General features: G+C 36.1%; 1 protein-coding gene across 7 annotated transcripts in view; it reads right to left on the bottom strand.

The window, feature by feature from the left end:
- Positions 1-235: 235 nt before the first annotated feature.
- The window catches only part of LOC131432691 (uncharacterized), a 306,576-nt gene continuing 284,693 nt past the window's right edge, over positions 236-22,118 (bottom strand). For 2 of the 7 annotated variants that reach the window (XR_009229943.1, XM_058599126.1), the window contains 2 exons: positions 520-5,472; positions 236-449 (listed from right to left, as the gene is read on the bottom strand). Coding sequence is in view for 5 of the 7 variants with exons in the window: in XM_058599126.1 (XP_058455109.1) it covers positions 5,312-5,472 (161 nt within the window). In the remaining 2 variants the exon portion in view is untranslated. Of the gene's footprint in view, positions 5,473-12,811; positions 13,362-22,118 lie in introns of all 7 variants that reach the window. The other 5 variants (XM_058599130.1, XR_009229944.1, XM_058599127.1 and 2 more) reach the window with 5 other exon arrangements.

The following is a 22,118-nucleotide window of genomic DNA, read 5'->3' as shown; positions in this document are numbered from 1 at the left end:
TCGGAGTTTTCCTGACCATTGAGTCTTCTTCGCTTAAAGCCGGGCAATCAGAAAAGACAGGCGATCTCTTCCAAGAGAGTGGCACATAAATCGTCTTGTTGAATACACCGATCAAGTCAGGCCACCGAACGGCTACAAATTGGCACCCAACAGCCAGTTCAAACCCACATAAACATTTATTAAAGATTATATAGTTTTGATATTAAATAGTTAATTGAATGGAAACGGAAACATATTGTTACGTGTATTAATGATTATTTTGTATTTTCGTAGTGTACAGTAGATTGAATAGTGTAATAGTACAATTTTAAGGATAACAGTTGTATACAATACATTTTTCATTTATATATTTATGCGAATCGTAACCGCACATCGCTCCGTTAAACAATGATAATGAAGTATTCACTGATGACAAAATCAATGAAATCCGGCACCCAGAGCAACGAATCCTGAAAAAAATTAACGGTTTAGTACTGCGTTTAAGGAAGCGATAGTATGTAGTGAGCTAAATAATGATACCTTAAATTACTCAATAAAGATGGATTGATTATGTTTATATGATTTGTTTGACTGGTGTACATTTGTGTATCATTGGTTGCCTGGATGGATAATATCGTTTACTCGCATAAGGTGGTGAAGCCACTTTAAACGATTAATCTGGGTTTACTTGTAATTGCTTCGGGTTTCTGAAAATAAAATAATTATGAGCTTCAAGCTCCCATATGAAAAGCACCTTCTAAATGATGAAGTCGACTTTGAGCTCATAGTGAGGAACTACACAGATGAACTTAAGTTAGACTTAGAAACTAAACAAAATTTTCTATAGGCATTATTCCGCGACGACAGTAAAGAGAAACGGGAATATCAATCAATTTACCCGATCGAACAAGACTACGATATTATACACTCGCGAGTGACCTCGATAGGAGTTTGCTTGAAAAACAAGAAAGACCCTAGGGGACGGGTATAGCGTGATGGGATAGTTGATGCCTTTCACGCAGCCCGCCAGGGTTCGATTCCCAACCCCGCACTTAGGGTCAGAAAGTTTTTCTGGTCCGAAGAGGCGAATGACCAAAGATGTTAAAGCCTCTATAATTGAAACAAAAAAAAGAAAGACCCTAAGTCCATTTCGCGACTAAAATATTATGATTTCCGCGCGAAAAACCGTAAAACTTCGGTAGAATCGAAAAGTTTAAGAGATTCATTGGTAACAGTTATTTGTCATTTGTTGGAAATTCAAGGTGTACAATTAAAATATATGTCTGAAAAAGGCGAAGAAGAAGAGCTTTTGAGTCCACTGGAAGTGGAAACTAATCCAAAGCAAAACCTCAACGGTCGCGTGGGAGGCATGGCCACGACCGTTAGTTTTGGAAATTTTGATAACGTGAACATCAGTCCAATCATGGGTGGTTCTAAGAACACGGGTACTATTCCGAAGAGGAAAAAGACCGACATAGAACAAAGTTTGCTAGTGAATCCTATAAAGGAAAGTCATAAAGAAATCGAAATGAATGCAGTTATTTTTAATCCTCTGGAAGTCGAAACTAATTCAAATCAAAATCTCAACGGTCGCGTGGGAGGCATGGCCACGAACGTTAGTTTTGAAAATTTCGATAACGTGAACATCAGTTAAATCATGGGTAGTTCTAAGAACACGGGTACTATTCCAAAGAGCAAAAGGACCGACGTTGAACAAGAACCGGATCCAAAATGTAACTGTCGGGAACCTACTACCAAGGAACTAAAAGTCAAACTTTGAGATATGGAAAGAAAGATGGGAGAAATGCGCAAGGTTATAGATTTACTAATAGATCGAATAGCAGATGCAAATTTGAATACGCGTTGTAGCCCACGACAAGAGTGGCAAAAGCAGTGAGTTAACAGAGATGTATCGACTGAAGGTAATAGAATTCGAGACAACAGAAAGCCACCATCGGCATCGGTGTAAAGAACGAAAAATAATCTTTTCGAACATCCAATGTCTAACAGCATGGCAAGTCCAAATTCAGAAATTGAGAGCGAAGCAAGCGATGAACCAATTGAAGTATCCTCTATAACGACTCGAGAAAGAGGAACTAATTATGACAGGTGGATTGAAAAATGGAATCTTTTCTTCTCTGGTGAGACACGATCAATCGTTCATTGCATTTGTATCGGACATCGAACGGATGAACAAACTTCTTACAAAATCATCAGAAAAACTACAAGGATCAGCCTCATGGGGTTGTTCGAGCCGTTGAAGTGGAACAAGGCTACCAAAATTTCCAATGATTGACATTTTCAATTAATCGTCACACTTTTGAATCCGCAAATGCACAAGAGTCTGCTTAGATTGATCCTTATTAGGAATCAACATCGAACACGCGAACCCAGAATATAGACTCTATTTATCGTGATTTGTATTTGTTTCGTAGCCGACGAAATTACATCAATAGCCCAAATGTATACAATTAAATGTTTGTACATACTTGCGATACGGATATCGATATTTAAGCTTCTCTTCACCAAGCTTGTGTTCAAGTTTTGTATGCAAGCAGTTATTTTTATAGCGTTTCTCTACCATTAGTACCATTTTGCGATTTCGGTTGAAGCGATAAAATATTTCTCATTATCAATCGAGTTCATCTTATATAAATTAGAAATTAGTCCTATGCACTCAAAATTTACCCTGGGGTAGTTGTCAATTTCTCAGGCGAAACGACATAACATGGGGTTTCATCCAATCTTGCATGACACAAGATCAGAGCATACCAATAAAAGCTTCAAATCGTTTATGGCACTTTTTGTCTTGCTGTGTAGCAACAACCTATCTCTAGCAAGCTACGCATGAGACTGAAACGTTAGCTATAATTTCGCTTCTGTTCGTAGATTCGCGTGCTTCCAACAGCTTTGCTTTTGCTTCGATTGACCAATCAGAGCGCTGCTTTCCCTTTGATATATCGCTTACTCCTTCAAAACCGTCGACTATGGCAGGGAAATCCGGTATGCCGGAGATTGCAGCCAAAATAGGACACTGCTAGCTATTAATCAACATTTCAATGATATAAAATTAAAAATACATGGCTATGAACATTCAAATCAATACGTAGAAATATTTCCAATCAAATGGTGACATAATATTAATGATTGATACAAAATTGACTGAGCTGCAAAAGGAAATTGAGGACGAGGAGGAACTGAACATTATCGAAAAACAACGGCGACAGAATAACAGATTAAGTGGGAATCGAGAAGGTCAGGCGCAACCTCAAGACCGAACAGGACGGCGAGATTCAACGGAGACTCAGCTGGAAACTACCAGACTTCCTTTATGCTGGAACTGTAGACAGCATGAATATTTTTGGCGAGTATGGCGACAAACGAAAACTACGTTCTGCTATATTTGTGGAAACCCGGGAGTAATTATATCAACTTTTAACGGATAATGCTGTAGGAGCGGCGTTAATTCAAAAGCTGAATGGAGAACCGAAAATCATCGCTTACTTCAGTAAAAAGCTTAGTAACACTAAAAAATGTTATGCAAACGTAAAAAAATAATGCTTGGGCGTTCTTCTGGCCATTGAACACTTCCGGCATTTTATCGAAGGAAGTAAGTTCAAGGTAATTACTGATGCACGAAGTTTGCTTAGTATAGGAGTCGAGTCTGGCAATTCGAAATTACTTAGATGGGCACTTAAAATTCAATCACACGATATTGAATTAGAGTATCGAAAGGGCAAGCAGAACTTCACTGCAGATTGTTTAAGCCGTTCCTTGGATACAATCTGTACGACCTCGTTAGACCCGGATTACCAAGATCTGGTCCAACGAATTACAGCCGACCCACAGGCGTATATAGATTTTCGAGTCGTTGACGGACAAATTTATAAATTTGTTAAAAGCCAGAAAAAGCTTGATGACCGTTTCTGCTGGAAAATATACTTGCCAAAACAGGAGAGAAAAAATTCTGCAGAAAATCCATGGATCAGCCCACTTGGGGTTTAAAAAGACGATTGCAGCTCTCCGGGAAAAATATTTTTGGACCGAAACAAAACATGTCTGTCGAAATTGTTACGTACGTCAAACTAGCAAAGCAACAAATGTGAACAACACAGCACCACTCAAGGTACAGCGAAAGATCGCAGAATATCCCTGGCAATTCGTAACCATGGATTACGTCGGGCCATTGCCGACATCGAGGAGAACTAGAAGTACTTGTTTACTGGTTTTAACAGACGTCTTTAGTAAATTCATTTTGGTACAACCATTCAGACAAGCCACGGCGGAAACCCTTGTTTCATTTGTGGACAACATGTTGTTTCAATTATTCGGGGTCCCCGAAGTAATTTTAACGGATAACGGGACCCAATTCACATCTAAATTGTTTCAAGATTTATTGGGCCGGTACTACGTCACCCACTGGAAAGCACCTAATTATCATCCACGAATCAATGATTCGGAAAGAGTCAACAGAGTTTTAACAACATCAGTTCGGGCCACAATTAAAAACAATCACCGGGATTGTGCAAATAACATACAAACAATCGCAAGTGCAATACGAAACTCTGTACATGAGGCCACCAAATACACACCTTTCTTCGTCCTTTTCGGGAGAAATATGGTTTCGGATGGGAGAGAATACCGCTATATACGAGATAATACCGTTGGAAGTGGGATTTAAGACGACACGAAGAGGTCAAAACTATACGCAGAAGTGAAGGAAAATCTTAAAAAGGCGTTTTAAAAACATTCCAGATACTATAACCTCAGATCAAATGCAAAATGCCCTCAGTATGCGGTGGGCGAGAAAGTTCTGAAAAAGAACACGGAACTTTCTGACAAAGCAAAAAATTATTGATCTAAGCTGGCACAAAAATATGTATCTGCACTGATCAAAAGAATTGCAAGTGACCATTGTTACGAACTGGAAGACGAAACAGGAAAGAGGATGGGAATCTTCCACTGCAAATATTTAAAAAAGTTTCACCAGTCTATGTCACATCAAAACAAAACATCTAAATCATATTAAAGTTCTTCGAAAGCTATGTACACCTTTTGAATGACCAAGAAACCAAGCAAATAACAGTTTGCATTCGATCGTGAGAACAGAATTGAATACCTTAGTGAATAAAGTTCGAAAGAACGATTAGAGCCTAGGGAATAAGCAAAACGTATCCAGGGAAACCAGTTGAGTAAACTTAATATATCAAAACTAATGGAGTTTCCACCTAAAATGAAACAAGCATATTAATGTTAGGAATAGAATATACTTATCAGAGATTATGCGTAAATTGTTGCAGGAGTTACGTTGTAAGAATTTAGGCTAGTATCTTCAGTTTAAGTAGTTTAAGAATCTAGGTAGCACCTTTCCTTCTTTCCATAATATCTTTTCTGCAGCGCACCTCCAAAAACAGCCAGCACTACGCGTGTACATTTCCCTTCGCAATTTTGTTCGTAGCTTGTAGTTGGTATCTCGCAACAATTCTGTTAAAACTGTGACAGATTAAAACGGTGTAAATAGTGGTGTGAAAACCAAGGAAGTAAGCCCATGGGGCGGATTTAATTATCTTTGATTTTCGGGTGACCAGGAATTGAAACTGGTTTTGAGAATCAACAGCGATGATTAGTTAAGAGTGCGTTTTGCTGAGGCATCGGCAGATTTGGCCTGAAGATAAGCTTTAGGGTTGGCCAAGTATCAGCAAAATATTTTTGCGGTGAATTCGGAGGACGATCCATTTTCTCAACATAATGATTGGGGTTGATTTTGATTCTGAATGAGCCTGTTATTTTGGTAAATTGAATATAAAATTACTTTGTGATCTCTTGGATATAGACTGATTCAAAGGAGACAATGTTAAACGTGGAATTAATCACGGGTAAATAGTGCGGATGGATATGTCAGGCACATAGTAGAAATGAAATATTGCGGGATATCACAATTGAGTATTTAAATTGGTTTGAACGACCATAGAGATTTTCACAGATTAAATTTCAATCTGTTGAGATGTTTAGGATAAAGTTTACTGGAGACCAGAGTCTTGGACGTGTTACTGACCATCAGTAGATAGCATCTTATATGGGTAATTATGGCAAATTATTTGCTGATATATTATTCCGAACTTTGAGTAAACTTAATGTACATGATGTACATGTACATAATGATCGAATGGAGACTTAAAAATTATTTTATATATAAATATATATACAATATATATATATATATATATATATATATATATATATATATATATATATATATATATATATATATATATATATATATATATATATATATATATATATATATATATATATATATATATATATATAACCGATGCATCTGGGAAAAATTTCGTTTAGTGATCGATTACCGAAAACTCATCGAAAAATGACGGGTGGGTAATGTCAAAGACATAACTGGATGTCGTGAATACGAAAACAACTGACATGTTCCTTAACACTTCCGAATATCAATTAGTTGATCAATTGTATGAATTATGCAAGCATTCCCCTTTTCCACATTTTTCGCAAAAACAAAGAAGGCTTCACTTGATCTAGATTACTGTGAATTTCACACAGCGAAAAGTGCACAAATCTAACCAAACTGTTCTAGATTTGCACTACACTGAGTACATTTCCTTTCGATTTGCGAACAACAAATCCTAATAGTTCTTTAGAAAACTTTTAGAGCCATTAGAACGGCTGATCTTGTGTAATGCTCCGATGCTTTTTCGCCAATGAAAATGACTGGCAGCTGTGACGTAATCGCTCTTGTCGGAAGTGAAACTAGCTTTGCAAACAACACAAAATACATCTGCTCGCATTGACGATAGAATCCAAACTGATCCAATTTTTGTTGAGAGGCTTGCTTTTACCTGATTTCGTTTGTAGCTTGTTCACTAATGGGCGGTTCTAACGGTTATAAAAATAGCAGCATATAGAATTTTAATTTCGATATCTCATTTCGGATTTGCATTTCATTGAAAGAAACTATCCGGATGCTGTACGGGATTCATTCCTGCCTTTCAGAAGGACCAAATTATGGAACTCACTACGATTTTAAACACTGTCCGGAACATTTTCTTGAACGATTTGTTGTATAGCAGCAGATTTTTTGTTCTCTTCCTCAGAACGCGTTCTGATTGGCTGGTGCTGACATGGGTCAAATGAGACAGGTTTTTCAATAGTGTACTATTGAAATACTTCAATGCTTTTACTTTACACGCTTAAGTTGAAAAATTTCGATTCTATTGGTAGTTAGATTATATAAATCCTTTCACAGATCACTGAGCTATGAACTTTAAAAATACGAGAAAGGCAAACGCGCCTTATGAATTATCCTTTTTGATACTCGTTTATGCCAAACATTTCATGCTCTAAAAGTTTAATTTTGAATTATTTGAGATTATATCACACAACTGAAAATTTTATCATAAAATTGTGATCATATTTCCGATGGCATGTAGCAAAAATTATGTTGATTCGTTAGATACAACAATAGATATTCACGATCAAAAACTTATCACTCTCTGAGAGGGTAAATTTTGAAAAGGCACCCCATAGTAAAGTAAGTCGTATTCACGACAAAAACTGTAAATGACAAATATCCGATTCCGGATATAACAGACATACTCGACAAATTGGGTAGAGCTCAGTATTTTTCAACAATTAATCAAATAATCATTTTAAAACACTTGTTAGTATCATCATTGTGTTAAGTTTTTGTTAATAAGTAAAAAAAAAATTTATTACTAATCCTCATCTGGAGTTATAGGTGTCGTCTTGGCTGGTTGGTTTGTAGATTGTGACTGGGTCCTTCCTTCGTCCTCTGTTGCACAAGCTGTATGATATTCACTCAACAGCGGCTTTCTGGTCGGTAACACAATTGTTCACTATGAACTTTACTTAAGAAGGTCTTTCGTTGCCCTTAAATGCTTCTATGAAGCTCTTATTTGCACTAAGATTACTTCACTAGTTTAACTTAAGTCTTCAACTCAATTCCACTCACTTTACCGTCGACTGCGCCAGTTGTGATTCGGGTGGTCCGAGTTAGAAAAAATATAAACTGTATTTCACACAATAAAAAGATTTACAATTGCACAAGACGACTTCTTCACTAGAACTGACTAAACTGGCTCGATCCAAATGGTTTTGTTTGTCGATCCTGTTGTGTCAGCATTTCTCATCCGGTTGGTTACTGGTAGCTTGATTGGTTTGCTGGGTCATCGATTTGTCCGTGGTGTACGTGGTATCTTCTATCCGCATGTCGGTTATGAATATTGGCTGGTTAGCTGTTTTTGTGATGTGGTCGCAATATCGAGTTAGGGTACTAGATGGATTTTCCGTAACGTATATATATATATATATATATATATATATATATATATATATATATATATATATATATATATATATATATATATATATATATATATATATATATATATATATATATCTATATATATATATATATATATATATATATATATATATATATATATATATATATATATATATATATATATATATATATAATATATATATTTATATATATATATATATATATATTTATATATATATATATATATATATATATATATATATAATATATATATATATATATATATATATATATATATATATATATATATATATATATATATATATATATATATATATATATATATATACGTTACGGAAAATCCATCCAGTACCCTAACTCGATATTGCGACCACATCACAAAAACAGCTAACCAGCCAATATTCATAACCGACATGCGGATAGAAGATACCACGTACACCACGGACAAATCGATGACCCAGCAAACCAATCAAGCTACCAGTAACCAACCGGATGAGAAATGCTGACACAACAGGATCGACAAACAAAACCATTTGGATCGAGCCAGTTTAGTCAGTTCTAGTGAAGAAGTCGTCTTGTGCAATTGTAAATCTTTTTATTGTGTGAAATACAGTTTATATTTTTTCTAACTCGGACCACCCGAATCACAACTGGCGCAGTCGACGGTAAAGTGAGTGGAATTGAGTTGAAGACTTAAGTTAAACTAGTGAAGTAATCTTAGTGCAAATAAGAGCTTCATAGAAGCATTTAAGGGCAACGAAAGACCTTCTTAAGTAAAGTTCATAGTGAACAATTGTGTTACCGACCAGAAAGCCGCTGTTGAGTGAATATCATACAGCTTGTGCAACAGAGGACGAAGGAAGGACCCAGTCACAATCTACAAACCAACCAGCCAAGACGACACCTATAACTCCAGATGAGGATTAGTAATAAATTTTTTTTTTACTTATTAACAAAAACTTAACACAGTGATAATACTAACAATTGTTTTAAAATGATTATTTGATTAATTGTTGAAAAATACTGAGCTCTACCCAATTTGTCGAGTATGTCTGTTATATCCGGAATCGGATATTTGTCATTTACAGTTTTTGTCGTGAATACGACTTACTTTACTATGGGGTGCCTTTTCAAAATTTACCCTCTCAGAGAGTGATAAGTTTTTGATCGTGAATATCTATTGTTGTATCTAACGAATCAACATAATTTTTGCTACATGCCATCGGAAATATGATCACAATTTTATGATAAAATTTTCAGTTGTGTGATATAATCTCACTCAAATAATTCAAAATTAAACTTTTAGAGCATGAAATGTTTGGCATAAACGAGTATCAAAAAGGATAATTCATAAGGCGCGTTTGCCTTTCTCGTATTTTTAAAGTTCATAGCTCAGTGATCTGTGAAAGGATTTATATAATCTAACTACCAATAGAATCGAAATTTTTCAACTTAAGCGTGTAAAGTAAAAGCATTGAAGTATTTCAATAGTACACTATTGAAAAACCTATCTCATTTGACCCATGTCAGCACCAGCCAATCAGAACGCGTTCTGAGGAAGAGAACAAAAAATCTGCTGCTATACAACAAATCGTTCAAGAAAATGTTCCGGACAGTGTTTAAAATCGTAGTGAGTTCCATAATTTGGTCCTTCTGAAAGGCAGGAATGAATCCCGTACAGCATCCGGATAGTTTCTTTCAATGAAATGCAAATCCGAAATGAGATATCGAAATTAAAATTCTATATGCTGCTATTTTTATAACCGTTAGAACCGCCCATTAGTGAACAAGCTACAAACGAAATCAGGTAAAAGCAAGCCTCTCAACAAAAATTGGATCAGTTTGGATTCTATCGTCAATGCGAGCAGATGTATTTTGTGTTGTTTGCAAAGCTAGTTTCACTTCCGACAAGAGCGATTACGTCACAGCTGCCAGTCATTTTCATTGGCGAAAAAGCATCGGAGCATTACACAAAATCAGCCGTTCTAATGGCTCTAAAAGTTTTCTAAAGAACTATTAGGATTTGTTGTTCGCAAATCGAAAGGAAATGTACTCAGTGTAGTGCAAATCTAGAACAGTTTGGTTAGATTTGTGCACTTTTCGCTGTGTGAAATTCACAGTAATCTAGATCAAGTGAAGCCTTCTTTGTTTTTGCGAAAAATGTGGAAAAGGGGAATGCTTGCATAATTCATACAATTGATCAACTAATTGATATTCGGAAGTGTTAAGGAACATGTCAGTTGTTTTCGTATTCACGACATCCAGTTATGTCTTTGACATTACCCACCCGTCATTTTTCGATGAGTTTTCGGTAATCGATCACTAAACGAAATTTTTCCCAGATGCATCGGTTTTTTCGGTACTATCCATACGGGAGAGGTGTATGGTGATATCAACTCTTTGATAATGCCGTCTTTTAGCATCTTCTGTACCTGTCTCTGTATCTCTCCTTCAAATATCTGAGGATATTTGTAGGATTTTATATAAATTGGTATATTGTCCGCTGTCTTGATTTCATGTTTAATTTTATGTGTAAATGTCAATTTTTCAGATTCTGAGTGTAGTAATACTTTATTTTGATTGATGACGTGTTTTAGCGCTTTCTTTTCTTCGTCGTTTAGATAGTCTTCCCGAAAGTTATATTTTTGGTTAGTTTCTTGCTTATTTGGTTCTTGGATTACCTGAAATTTGTCTGTTTTAATTTTAATTTCATTTAAATTAATTTCCAATGGAATGTCGGAATGCTTTTGTATTGCTACTATTACTGTTCTGTTTGTGCTCCGGTAAAGGCCAGGTAATAAAGAAAATATTCGTTTTGTATCCAGAAGTCTCCGTCTTTCACTGTCTGTACTGGGTCATATTGAAATTTTTGTTCGGTCAAGTTGGTTTTATTCTGAGGTGGGAAACGTTTTTGCATTGTCAACTCCTTTCTTCCGATTTTTATCTTATTTTTAGCTATATCAATCTGTGCTTCGATGTCTCTTAGTGATTCGTAACCAATTAAGCCATCAAAGAACTCGTGAAATTTGAAAATGTAAAATTTAAGTTTTTTATTAATTTGGAAAATGTCGAAGGTGGTTTACTTTTCGATTTTATGCGTTCCGTGTATGTTTGTTACTTGTATCCCAGTCTCAGATTTGCAATTTTAAAGGTTAACATGCTCTGGTGAAAAATAATTTTTGTTCGCTCCTGTGTCGATCAAAAACTTCATTTCCCCCTTGCTAGTAGGTATCGTAATATATAGTATAAAGTTATTGTTTATTATGTTTCCAGTCCTTTTCCTTCTATTATGTGAAAATTTAACTCATCTCCTAAGAAAAAGTCGTCATCATCTGAATCTAAAACTGTTTCATCTAATTGGTTAATATCGTTAGCTATCTCTGCTTCTCCCTCGTGTGCATTCACTTGGTTTGATCTAACCGTTCTCATGGATACGTCATCGTCAGTAGCTGGTTTTAAATGTCTGAATTTCCCTGATGAACCGGGTTTTTGTGCATTATGTTAATTGGTCGCGTTGTGAATTTGCGGTGGCTTAGATTTGTTTTGGTAGTTCGGTATTGAACTCGAACAAGGTGTCTTATTATCGAGTTTCATTCTATAAGCCGCGTTTGCATATTGCACCGTGATATTGTATGCCTCCTCGAGAGACTCGGGTCGGTAACTTCTCACGTGCATGGACAAGGTGTCGTTTAGTCCGTCTATGAATCGGGTTACTGACATTAGGCTTATTAGGTTATTTATAGCTCTGGTTGAGTCTAGTTTTCCATGACAGCTGCGGTACTCTTTATCGCTGTGTCTATGGATTTGACTTTATTGTAGAACTCACCCAAAGTCTTTTTTCCTTGCCTTACGTAGAAAAGCGATTGGATGTGAGATGTCAGATTTCTTCTGTCGCCGTAGGAGTTTAAAAGAGCCTCCTTGATCGACTGCCAATCTTTAGGGTTTCCGGCTGCTATTAATACTTATTTGGCTTCCCCTGTTATTTTATTCTTCACGGCTCTAATGATTTGGTTATAATACGGTGTTCCCGTATAACTTCCGAATAACTCTAGCGTATTTTCGGTATCTTCGAGCCATGCTTGAGTTTCTTTTTTATTGCCACTGAACGTAGCTAAATTTTTTATTGGGTCGGGTGTCCGGTAATTTAAATACGGATCATCCGCCCTTTCGCGCATTGCACTAATTTGTTGTATTAGTGCGTTTTGGTTTTCTGTGAAGCTGCGGATTTGCTCCATCAGCTCATCAGCGTTAATTTCTTGTGCCATTTCTCTGTTCTTGTCAAAAGTTTTAGCACGGTTCATAAAATATTTTCTTAGTTGAAATCAGAATTTTTTTTCGCTGTATAAGGTCGAAGTTTACACTAAGTTTTAGCACTTTCTTGTGTTTCAAATAATCATTTTAAAACACTTGTTAGTATTATCACTGTGTTAACTTTTTGTTAATAAGTAAAAAAAAAAATTTATTACTTACAGAAGAGTACTAATCCTCATCTGGAGTTATAGGTGTCGTCTTGGCTGGTTGGTTTGTAGATTGTGACTGGGTCCTTCCTTCGTGCTGTGTTGCACAAGCTGTATGATATTCACTCAACAGCGGCTTTCTGGTCGGTAACACAATTGTTCACTATGAACTTTACTTAAGAAGGCCTTTCGTTGCCCTTAAATGCTTCTATGAAGCTCTTATTTGCACTAAGATTACTTCACTAGTTTAACTTAAGTCTTCAACTCAATTCCACTCACTTTGCCGTCGACTGCGCCAGTTGTGATTCGGGTGGTCCGAGTTAGAAAAAAATATAAACTGTATTTCACACAATAAAAAGATTTACAATTGCACAAGACGACTTCTTCACTAGAACTGACTAAACTGGCTCGATCCAAATGGTTTTGTTTGTCGATCCTGTTGTGTCAGCATTTCTCATCCGGTTAGTTACTGGTAGCATGATTGGTTTGCTGGGTCATCGATTTGTCCGTCGTGTACGTGGTATCTTCTATCCGCATGTCGGTTATGACTATTGGCTGGTTAGCTGTTTTTGTGGTGTGGTCGCAATATCGAGTTAGGGTACTGGATGGATTTTCCGTAACGTATATATATATATATATATATATATATATATATATATATATATATATATATATATATATATATATATATATATATATATATATATATATATATATATATATATATATATATATATATATATATATATAGTGGCAATAAAACAGAAACTGAAGCATGGCCCGAAGATACCGAAAATACGCTAGAGTTATTCGGAAGTTATACGGGAACACCGTATTATAACCAAATCATTAGAGCCGTGAAGAATAAAATAACAGGGGAAGCCAAAGAAGTATTAATAGCAGCCGGAAACCCTAAAGATTGGCAGTCGATCAAGGAGGCTCTTTTAAACTCCTACGGCGACAAAAGAAATCTGACAAAACAAATCTAAGCCACCGCAAATTCACAACGCGACCAATTAACATAATGCACAAAAACCCGGTTCATCAGGGAAATTCAGACATTTAAAACCAGCTACTGACGATGACGTATCCATGAGAACGGTTAGATCAAACCAAGTGAATGCACACGAGGGAGAAGCAGAGATAGCTAACGATATTACCCATTAAATGAAACAGTTTTAGATTCAGATGATGACGACTTTTTCTTAGGAGATGAGTTAAATTTTCACATAATAGAAGGAAAAGGACTGGAAACATAATAAACAATAACTTTATACTATATATTACGATACTTACTAGCAAGGGGGAAATGTAGTTTTTGATCGACACAGGAGCGAACAAAAATTATTTTTCACCAGAGCATGTTAACCTTCAAAATTGCAAATCTGAGACTGGGATACAAGTAACAAACATACACGGAACGCATAAAATCGAAAAGTAAACCACCTTCGACATTTTCCAAATTAATAAAAAACTTCAAATTTCACGAGTTCTTTGAGGGCTTAATTGGTTACGAATCACTAAGAGACATCAAAGCACAGATTGATATAGCTAAAAATAAGATAAAAATCGGAAGAAAGGAGTTGACAATGCAAAAATGTTTCCCACCTCAGAATAAAACCAACTTGACCGAACAAAAATTTCAATATGACCCAGTACAGACAGTGAAAGACGGAGACTTCTGGATACAAAACGAAAATTTTCATTATTACCTGGCCTTTACCGGAGCACAAACAGAACAGTAATAGTAGCAATACAAAAGCATTCCGACATTCCATTGGAAATTAATTTAAATGAAATTAAAATTAAAACAGACAAATTTCAGGTAATCCAAGAACCAAATAAACAAGAAACTAACCAAAAATATAACTTTCGGGAAGACTATCTAAACGACGAAGAAAAGAAAGCGCTAAAACACGTCATCAATCAAAATAAAGAATTACTACACTCAGAATCTGAAAAATTGACATTTACACATAAAATTAAACATGAAATCAAGACAGCGGACAATATACCAATTTATATAAAATCCTACAAATATCCTCAGATATTTGAAGGAGAGATACAGAGACAGGTACAGAAGATGCTAAAAGACGGCATTATCAAAGAGTTGATATCACCATACACCTCTCCCGTATGGATAGTACCGAAAAAAACCGATGCATCTGGGAAAAAATTTCGTTTAGTGATCGATTACCGAAAACTCAACGAAAAAAGACGGGTGGGTAATGTCAAAGACATAACTGGATGTCGTGAATACGAAAACAACTGATATGTTCCTTAACACTTCCGAATATCAATTAGTTGATCAATTGTATGAATTATGCAAGCATTCCCCTTTTCCACATTTTTCGCAAAAACAAAGAAGGCTTCACTTGATCTAGATTACTGTGAATTTCACACAGCGAAAAGTGCACAAATCTAACCAAACTGTTCTAGATTTGCACTACACTGAGTACATTTCCTTTCGATTTGCGAACAACAAATCCTAATAGTTCTTTAGAAAACTTTTAGAGCCATTAGAACGGCTGATTTTGTGTAATGCTCCTATGCTTTTTCGCCAATGAAAATGACTGGCAGCTGTGACGTAATCGCTCTTGTCGGAAGTGAAACTAGCTTTGCAAACAACACAAAATACATCTGCTCGCATTGACGATAGAATCCAAACTGATCCAATTTTTGTTGAGAGGCTTGCTTTTACCTGATTTCGTTTGTAGCTTGTTCACTAATGGGCGGTTCTAACTTCTATAAAAATAGCAGCATATAGAATTTTAATTTCGATATCTCATTTCGGATTTGCATTTCATTGAAAGAAACTATCCGGATGCTGTACGGGATTCATTCCTGCCTTTCAGAAGGACCAAATTGTGGAACTCACTACGATTTTAAACACTGAACGCGTTCTGATTGGCTGGTGCTGACATGGGTCAAATGAGACAGGTTTTTCAATAGTGTACTATTGAAATACTTCAATGCTTTTACTTTACACGCTTAAGTTGAAAAATTTCGATTCTATTGGTAGTTAGATTATATAAATCCTTTCACAGATCACTGAGCTATGAACTTTAAAAATACGAGAAAGGCAAACGCGCCTTATGAATTATCCTCTTTGATACTCGTTTATGCCAAACATTTCATGCTCTAAAAGTTTAATTTTGAATTATTTGAGATTATATCACACAACTGAAAATTTTATCATAAAATTGTGATCATATTTCCGATGGCATGTAGCAAAAATTATGTTGATTCGTTAGATACAACAATAGATATTCACGATCAAAAACTTATCACTCTCTCAGAGGGTAAATTTTGAAAAGGCATCCCATAGTAAAGTAAGTCGTATTCACGACAAAAACTGTAAATGACAAATATCCGATTCCGGATATAACAGACATACTCGACAAATTGGATAGAGCTTAGTATTTTTAAACAATCGACTTAGTATCAGGATTTAACCAGATACAACTAGATGAGGCAGATACCGAAAAAACAGCGTTTTCCGTGAATTCTGGAAAATACGAATTTACCAGAATGCCCTTAGGCCTGAAAAACGCACCTGCCACATTTCAGCGAGTAATGGAGCATTTTGCGAGAACTAATAGGAGTGTGTTGTTTCGTCTTTATGGACGACATAATCATTTTCTCTAGCTCACTGCAAGAGCATCAAAAAAACTTGATACGAGTAATGAAAAAGTTGAAAGACGCCGGTCTGAAGATACAACTGGACAAATGTAAGTTCTTCAGAAAGGAAGTCCAATTTTTAGGACACACGGTGTGAAGCCTAACGCGGATAAAATTAAAATAATTAGAGACTGGCCGATGCCAAAATGTGAAAAAGAAGTCAGACAATTTCTGGGCACGCTAGGTTACTACCGGAGGTTCATAAAAGACTTCGCGAAGGTAGTAAAACCAATGACAAAATTACTAAGGAAAGACATAGAATTCAAAATTACACCTGAAATCGACGGCTGTTTTCATAAATGCAAAAAGATACTAACCATGGATCCCGTTCTAACGTATCCCGGCTTTAGTAAGGAATTCATTTTAACAACAGACGCGAGCGACTATGCGATTGGAGCTGTTCTCTCGCAAGGGGCAATAGGAAATGATAGACCAATAGCATATGCCTCACGGACATTAAATAAAACAGAAGAAAACTACTGTACCACCGAAAAAAAAACTACTGCAATCGTGTGGGCGGTAAAGCATTTTCGACCGTATCTTTACGGAAGAAAATTTAACTTAGTTACAGACCATCAACCCCTTACATATTCCTTAACCAACACGAACAGTAAAATCGTTCGCTGGAAGCTTAACCTAGGAGAGTTCGTCTTTGAGATTGTATACAAACCCGGCAGGCAAAACGTCGTAGCAGACGCGCTCTCAAGAATCAACATAGTTTCAGAAAATCAGACTATAAACGCTAATTCCCTAAGAAGTATAGAAGTAGAACCATCCTCAAGTGTAAGTGATGATCTAGAAACAGTTCACTCAGCAGACACGAGTGATGATTATTTTATACCCTGTACTGAAAAACCAATTAACCTTTTCAGGATTAAAATCATTTTAAAATTTGGCAACAAAGACATAACATCGTACGAACAAGTTTTTCCGAAATACCAACGGCACATAATAGCAAAACAAGAGTTTACAGAAAACGACATGATCAACATTTTGAAGAATTTTCTTCATGTAAAAGGAACAAACTGCATTAAAATGCCAATTTCACTAATTCAACAGGCACGGGAAACCTACAAAAAATATTTCTCCACTAACAGAACTTACCAAATTCCCATTCCAGAAATACTCCTAGAAGACGTAAGAATGGAAACTGAACAAGACGAAATCATCAGAGAAGTCCACAACTACGGGCATAGAGGCACAAAGGAGAACAAGCACCAAATATTAGTAAAATATTTTTTTCCAACGATTGAAAGAAAGCTCAAAATTTTCATAGGTTCCTGTGATATTTGCAAAAAAGCAAAACATGACCGGAGACCGCCAAAATTAATTAGAAAAAGCACTTTCGGCGAGACACCGTTCGATAGAGTCTACATTGACGTAGATATGAAAAATGCTATAACTGAGCACATACGTCAGTTTGGAAGACCAAATACTATAGTAAGTGACCAAGAGCCATCATTCAGATCGATCGACTTTATCGAATTCTTAAGTGATCTAGGAATTGAAATACATTTCGCCAGCAATTCTAACGCGAACGGTATAGTTGAAATATTTCACTCCACACTTATTGAAATATTTCGATTAACGAAACAACAATTCAACGATCTCTCTCTCAAAAAACACGTTAACGTCGCGATCGATATCTACAATAACACTTTCCATGAAGCTACTAAGGCTAAACCGCGCGATTTAATATTTAACACTTTAAATACAACAAATACTTTAGAAATAACAGAAAATTTTCATAAACTTCAATCAAAGGTTAAAAATGAAACCGATAAACGAAGAACAAAGTACGAGGATAACAACGCACACAAACAACCACATAAAACATTAGACCCAGGCGAAGAAAAATATACTAAAATAGCACAATGACTAACAAAAGATAAGAATCTGTATAAAATTGTAAAAGTTAAACAAGACTATAATGACCTTTAAATCCACAAAAATCGTCTAAAATGAGTAAACACTTAAAATGTCCTTCTACTTGCAGAATAATCTCAATCAGCATAATAAACGCCACCATGTATAAAGAAATATCAAACAGTAATGGACTACTAGCAACGAGAATCGATACAGTCAGAATCAAAAAAGGCTACAATAGGATAATACACAAAATAGATCTAGAAACACTAGAATACAAAATCAATAATATTGAAAAAATAGCGCAAGCAGTAAAAATCAGTGACCATTTAGAAAACACACTCGAAGTCAAAATACAACTAGCCAAAGATAAACTCTACAGCCTTATGCCAAGAAGACAGAAACGAGGATTAGTCGATGCTCTAGGAACAGCAAGCAAATATATTTCATCAAACACCAAAATGTTCAGTTACACGAGCGAAAGAACCCCCTAAAATCCTAGAAATCTTTGAAGGCATTATCTTAATAGATACCAATAGCAAAATCGAAGTATCAGTCTCATGTGGTAAACCCAAAGCAATAACCGAAGCAACACTAATAGAAATTGAAAACTGTACAGTGAAAATACACAATCTAACTTTCTACGGGAAGCCAGAACTTATACACAAAGACAACTATCTCATACCAATATACATCAAAAGCTTTCAAACGAAGTCAGAAACAACCAAAGCCGAAGATAACCTTTTGACAAGGATACAAAACTTGGAAGAAGTCAGCGAAATCCAGCTATCATTACACCAAACACGGAAAGAAGCGACACTAGGAGGATTCTGGCTCCTAACACTGACATTTCTTTGTTTATCCATTTATTTCTGTAGAAGGAAGTCATACCGAACGAGACTCCAAATCGATGGGTTGCCGAAATCACCTACAGCAACAAAGGCAAGTGATACAGCAACTGAGATAAGATAAGTCACAACAACCAGAAATGAAACCGAAAGTAAAAAACCACGAGTCATCCCGACACCGAGATTTGAACTTTTGAAAACTCAACCGAGGACACTTGATACTTAAGGAGACGTTACGGAAAATCCATCCAGTACCCTAACTCGATATCGCGACCACACCACAAAAACAGCTGACCAGCCAATATTTATAACCGACATGCGGATAGAAGATACCACGTACACCACGGACAAATCGATGACCCAGCAAACCAATCAAGCTACCAGTAACCAACCGGATGAGAAATGCTGACACAACAGGATCGACAAACAAAACCATTTGGATCGAGTCAGTTTAGTCAGTTCTAGTGATGAAGTCGTCTTGTGCAATTGAAAATGTTTTTATTATGTGAAATAAAGTTTATATTTTTTTCAAACTAGGACCACCCGAATCATAACTTATATTTTGAATAATATTATATTTTGTTTATAGTTATATATGGTAAGACAATTTTCTCTTACGAAAATTAAGTTGAAAACTTCAACTACATTTTCGTAACATTAGTACGGAGTGATGCAGGTTGTACAGGGTCCGGCACTCGAAGTGTAACCAACTTCAGACCGCTCGCGCAGCTGACGCACGGGCATCAGCTCTCTAGAAATTTGCTAAATGACAGTTCGGAGTTGTATTGTTTACAAGCGCAAGAAAGCATTTTGCCAAAAGTGAACGCGAAAAAAAAAATCAGTGATAGATTTAAAGCGTAATAGTGTGATTGCTTTATATTTAGATGGAAAATCACAACCAGCGATTGTTCGTGAGCTCAAACACCTAAAAGTGAATAAAGTTTTTGTTTATCGCACCATAACTCGTTACAATAATACTGGTAGCATCGCAAAACATCATGGAGGTGGTCATCAAAAGACTGCAACGTCACGTGAGATGGTTCAAAAAGTGAAGAAGCGACTTGAACGAAATCCTCGACGAAGTGCCAATCAAATGGCAAAAGAACTGAAAATATTCGACCGTAGCATCCGCCGCATACTGAAAAATGATCTGAAGGTAAAGCCTTAGAAGATCCAAAAGGCGCATGATCTCACACCGAAGCAGCAACAAGTTAGACTTGAGAGAGCGAAGGAGTTGCTTCGTTTGGCCGAAAGCGGTCAATTTCCGAACATTGTATTTTCTGACGAGAAAATTTTTCCAATTGAGCAATTCGTAAACTCTCAAAACGATAGCGTTTCCTTGACTGACCGTTCATACGAGAATTTGAGTCATCGATTGGCCACCAGGAGGCAGCACCCGCAACAGATAATGGTTTGGGCCGCTGTAACCGCAGATGGGCGCTCTCCAATCGTTTTCATCGAGCCTGGCGTCAAGGTAAATGCGACATATTATCGGGAAAGTATTCTGGAGGTTGCTTTGAAGCCGTGGGCAGACAAACATTTCGGTGGCAGACCATGGACGTTTCAGCAGGACTCGGCACCGTCTCACAAAGCTCGAGTGAACCAAGAATGGCTGAAAAACAACGTTCCGAACTTCATCACGTCCACACAATGGCTCTCGAATTCACCAGATGCGAATCCAATGGATTATTCTCTTTGGGCCATTTTGAAGAGCAAAGTCCGAACTAAAAGATACACCAGTCTCGAGGCGCTGAGAAAAGTTATTGTCCGCGAGTGGGCCAAAATACCTGCAAGTCACATTCGGGCAGCTTGCGATTCGTTTTTTTACCGTCTCAAGGCCATAGTCAAGGCAAAAGGTGGTCATATCGAGCAAAAGTGAATTGATTCTGAATTTTGTATTATTTTCACACATTTTGTACTTTGAATTAAGTAAAAGTAATTTTCCAAACTGAATTTATGGCCTTTTTAATTGGTTACACTTCGAGTGCCGGACCCTGTACATATTACTCGCTGTCATTTGACATGGGAACATTATACCTTATGTATTTATTATTATTTTATTATGGTAATAAAATCTGTACCATGACGATGGTATGAGTATTTCCGTTCAATAAAATTATAAAGACACATACAATGGTCAGACAAACAAAATGATTAAGCAAAGTATATTGAATGATGCACGACCTAGTTTTATGTCAAGAGAGGAAACGACTCCATCGGGCAAACCGATACTAATATTAGCCACTAGGCATACAGTTTCCGGATTCTGAACAAAGGATCAAACTTAGATCAGCGTTTCCTAACCACTTCGTGTGTGGAAAAGTCGGAGAGCAGACCGCATCGAACAGTGCAAGTCGGTAAAATAAAATCGGTACGAAGAAGTGGTGTTAATGTTATATGAAAATTCCACTAAGTGGACTAAGAAGGCTTTTTGCCTTTCTCTATAGAAAGGTATTAGAATTGCTGGAAAAACCGACTTTCGAACGGAGCCTCGGAGACCCATAGTGTTATATACCATTCGACTCAGTTCGACGAGATCGGAAAATGTCTGTGTATGTGTGTGTGTGTGTGTGTGCACTTTTAGAAGATATTTGAATATATATATATATATATATATATATATATATATCTATATATATATATATATATCTATATATATATATATATATATATATATATATATATATATATATATATATATATATATATATATATATATATATATATATATATATATATATATATATATATATATATATATATATATATATATATATATATATATATATATATATATATATATATATATATATATATGGGTGCCAAAATTTTAGGATCACCTCTATTTTCGTTAAGTTCTAGTGCTCAAAAGTTTAAGCACCTCGAAAAAAGCCTTCATGCAAAATTTGACCTAAATCGGACATG

This window comes from Malaya genurostris, chromosome 2 (assembly GCF_030247185.1).
Source record: "Malaya genurostris strain Urasoe2022 chromosome 2, Malgen_1.1, whole genome shotgun sequence".
Lineage (NCBI taxonomy): Eukaryota > Metazoa > Arthropoda > Insecta > Diptera > Culicidae > Malaya > Malaya genurostris.
Note: the sequence above shows the minus strand (reverse complement) of the source record. Positions and strands in the feature narration are given on the sequence as shown.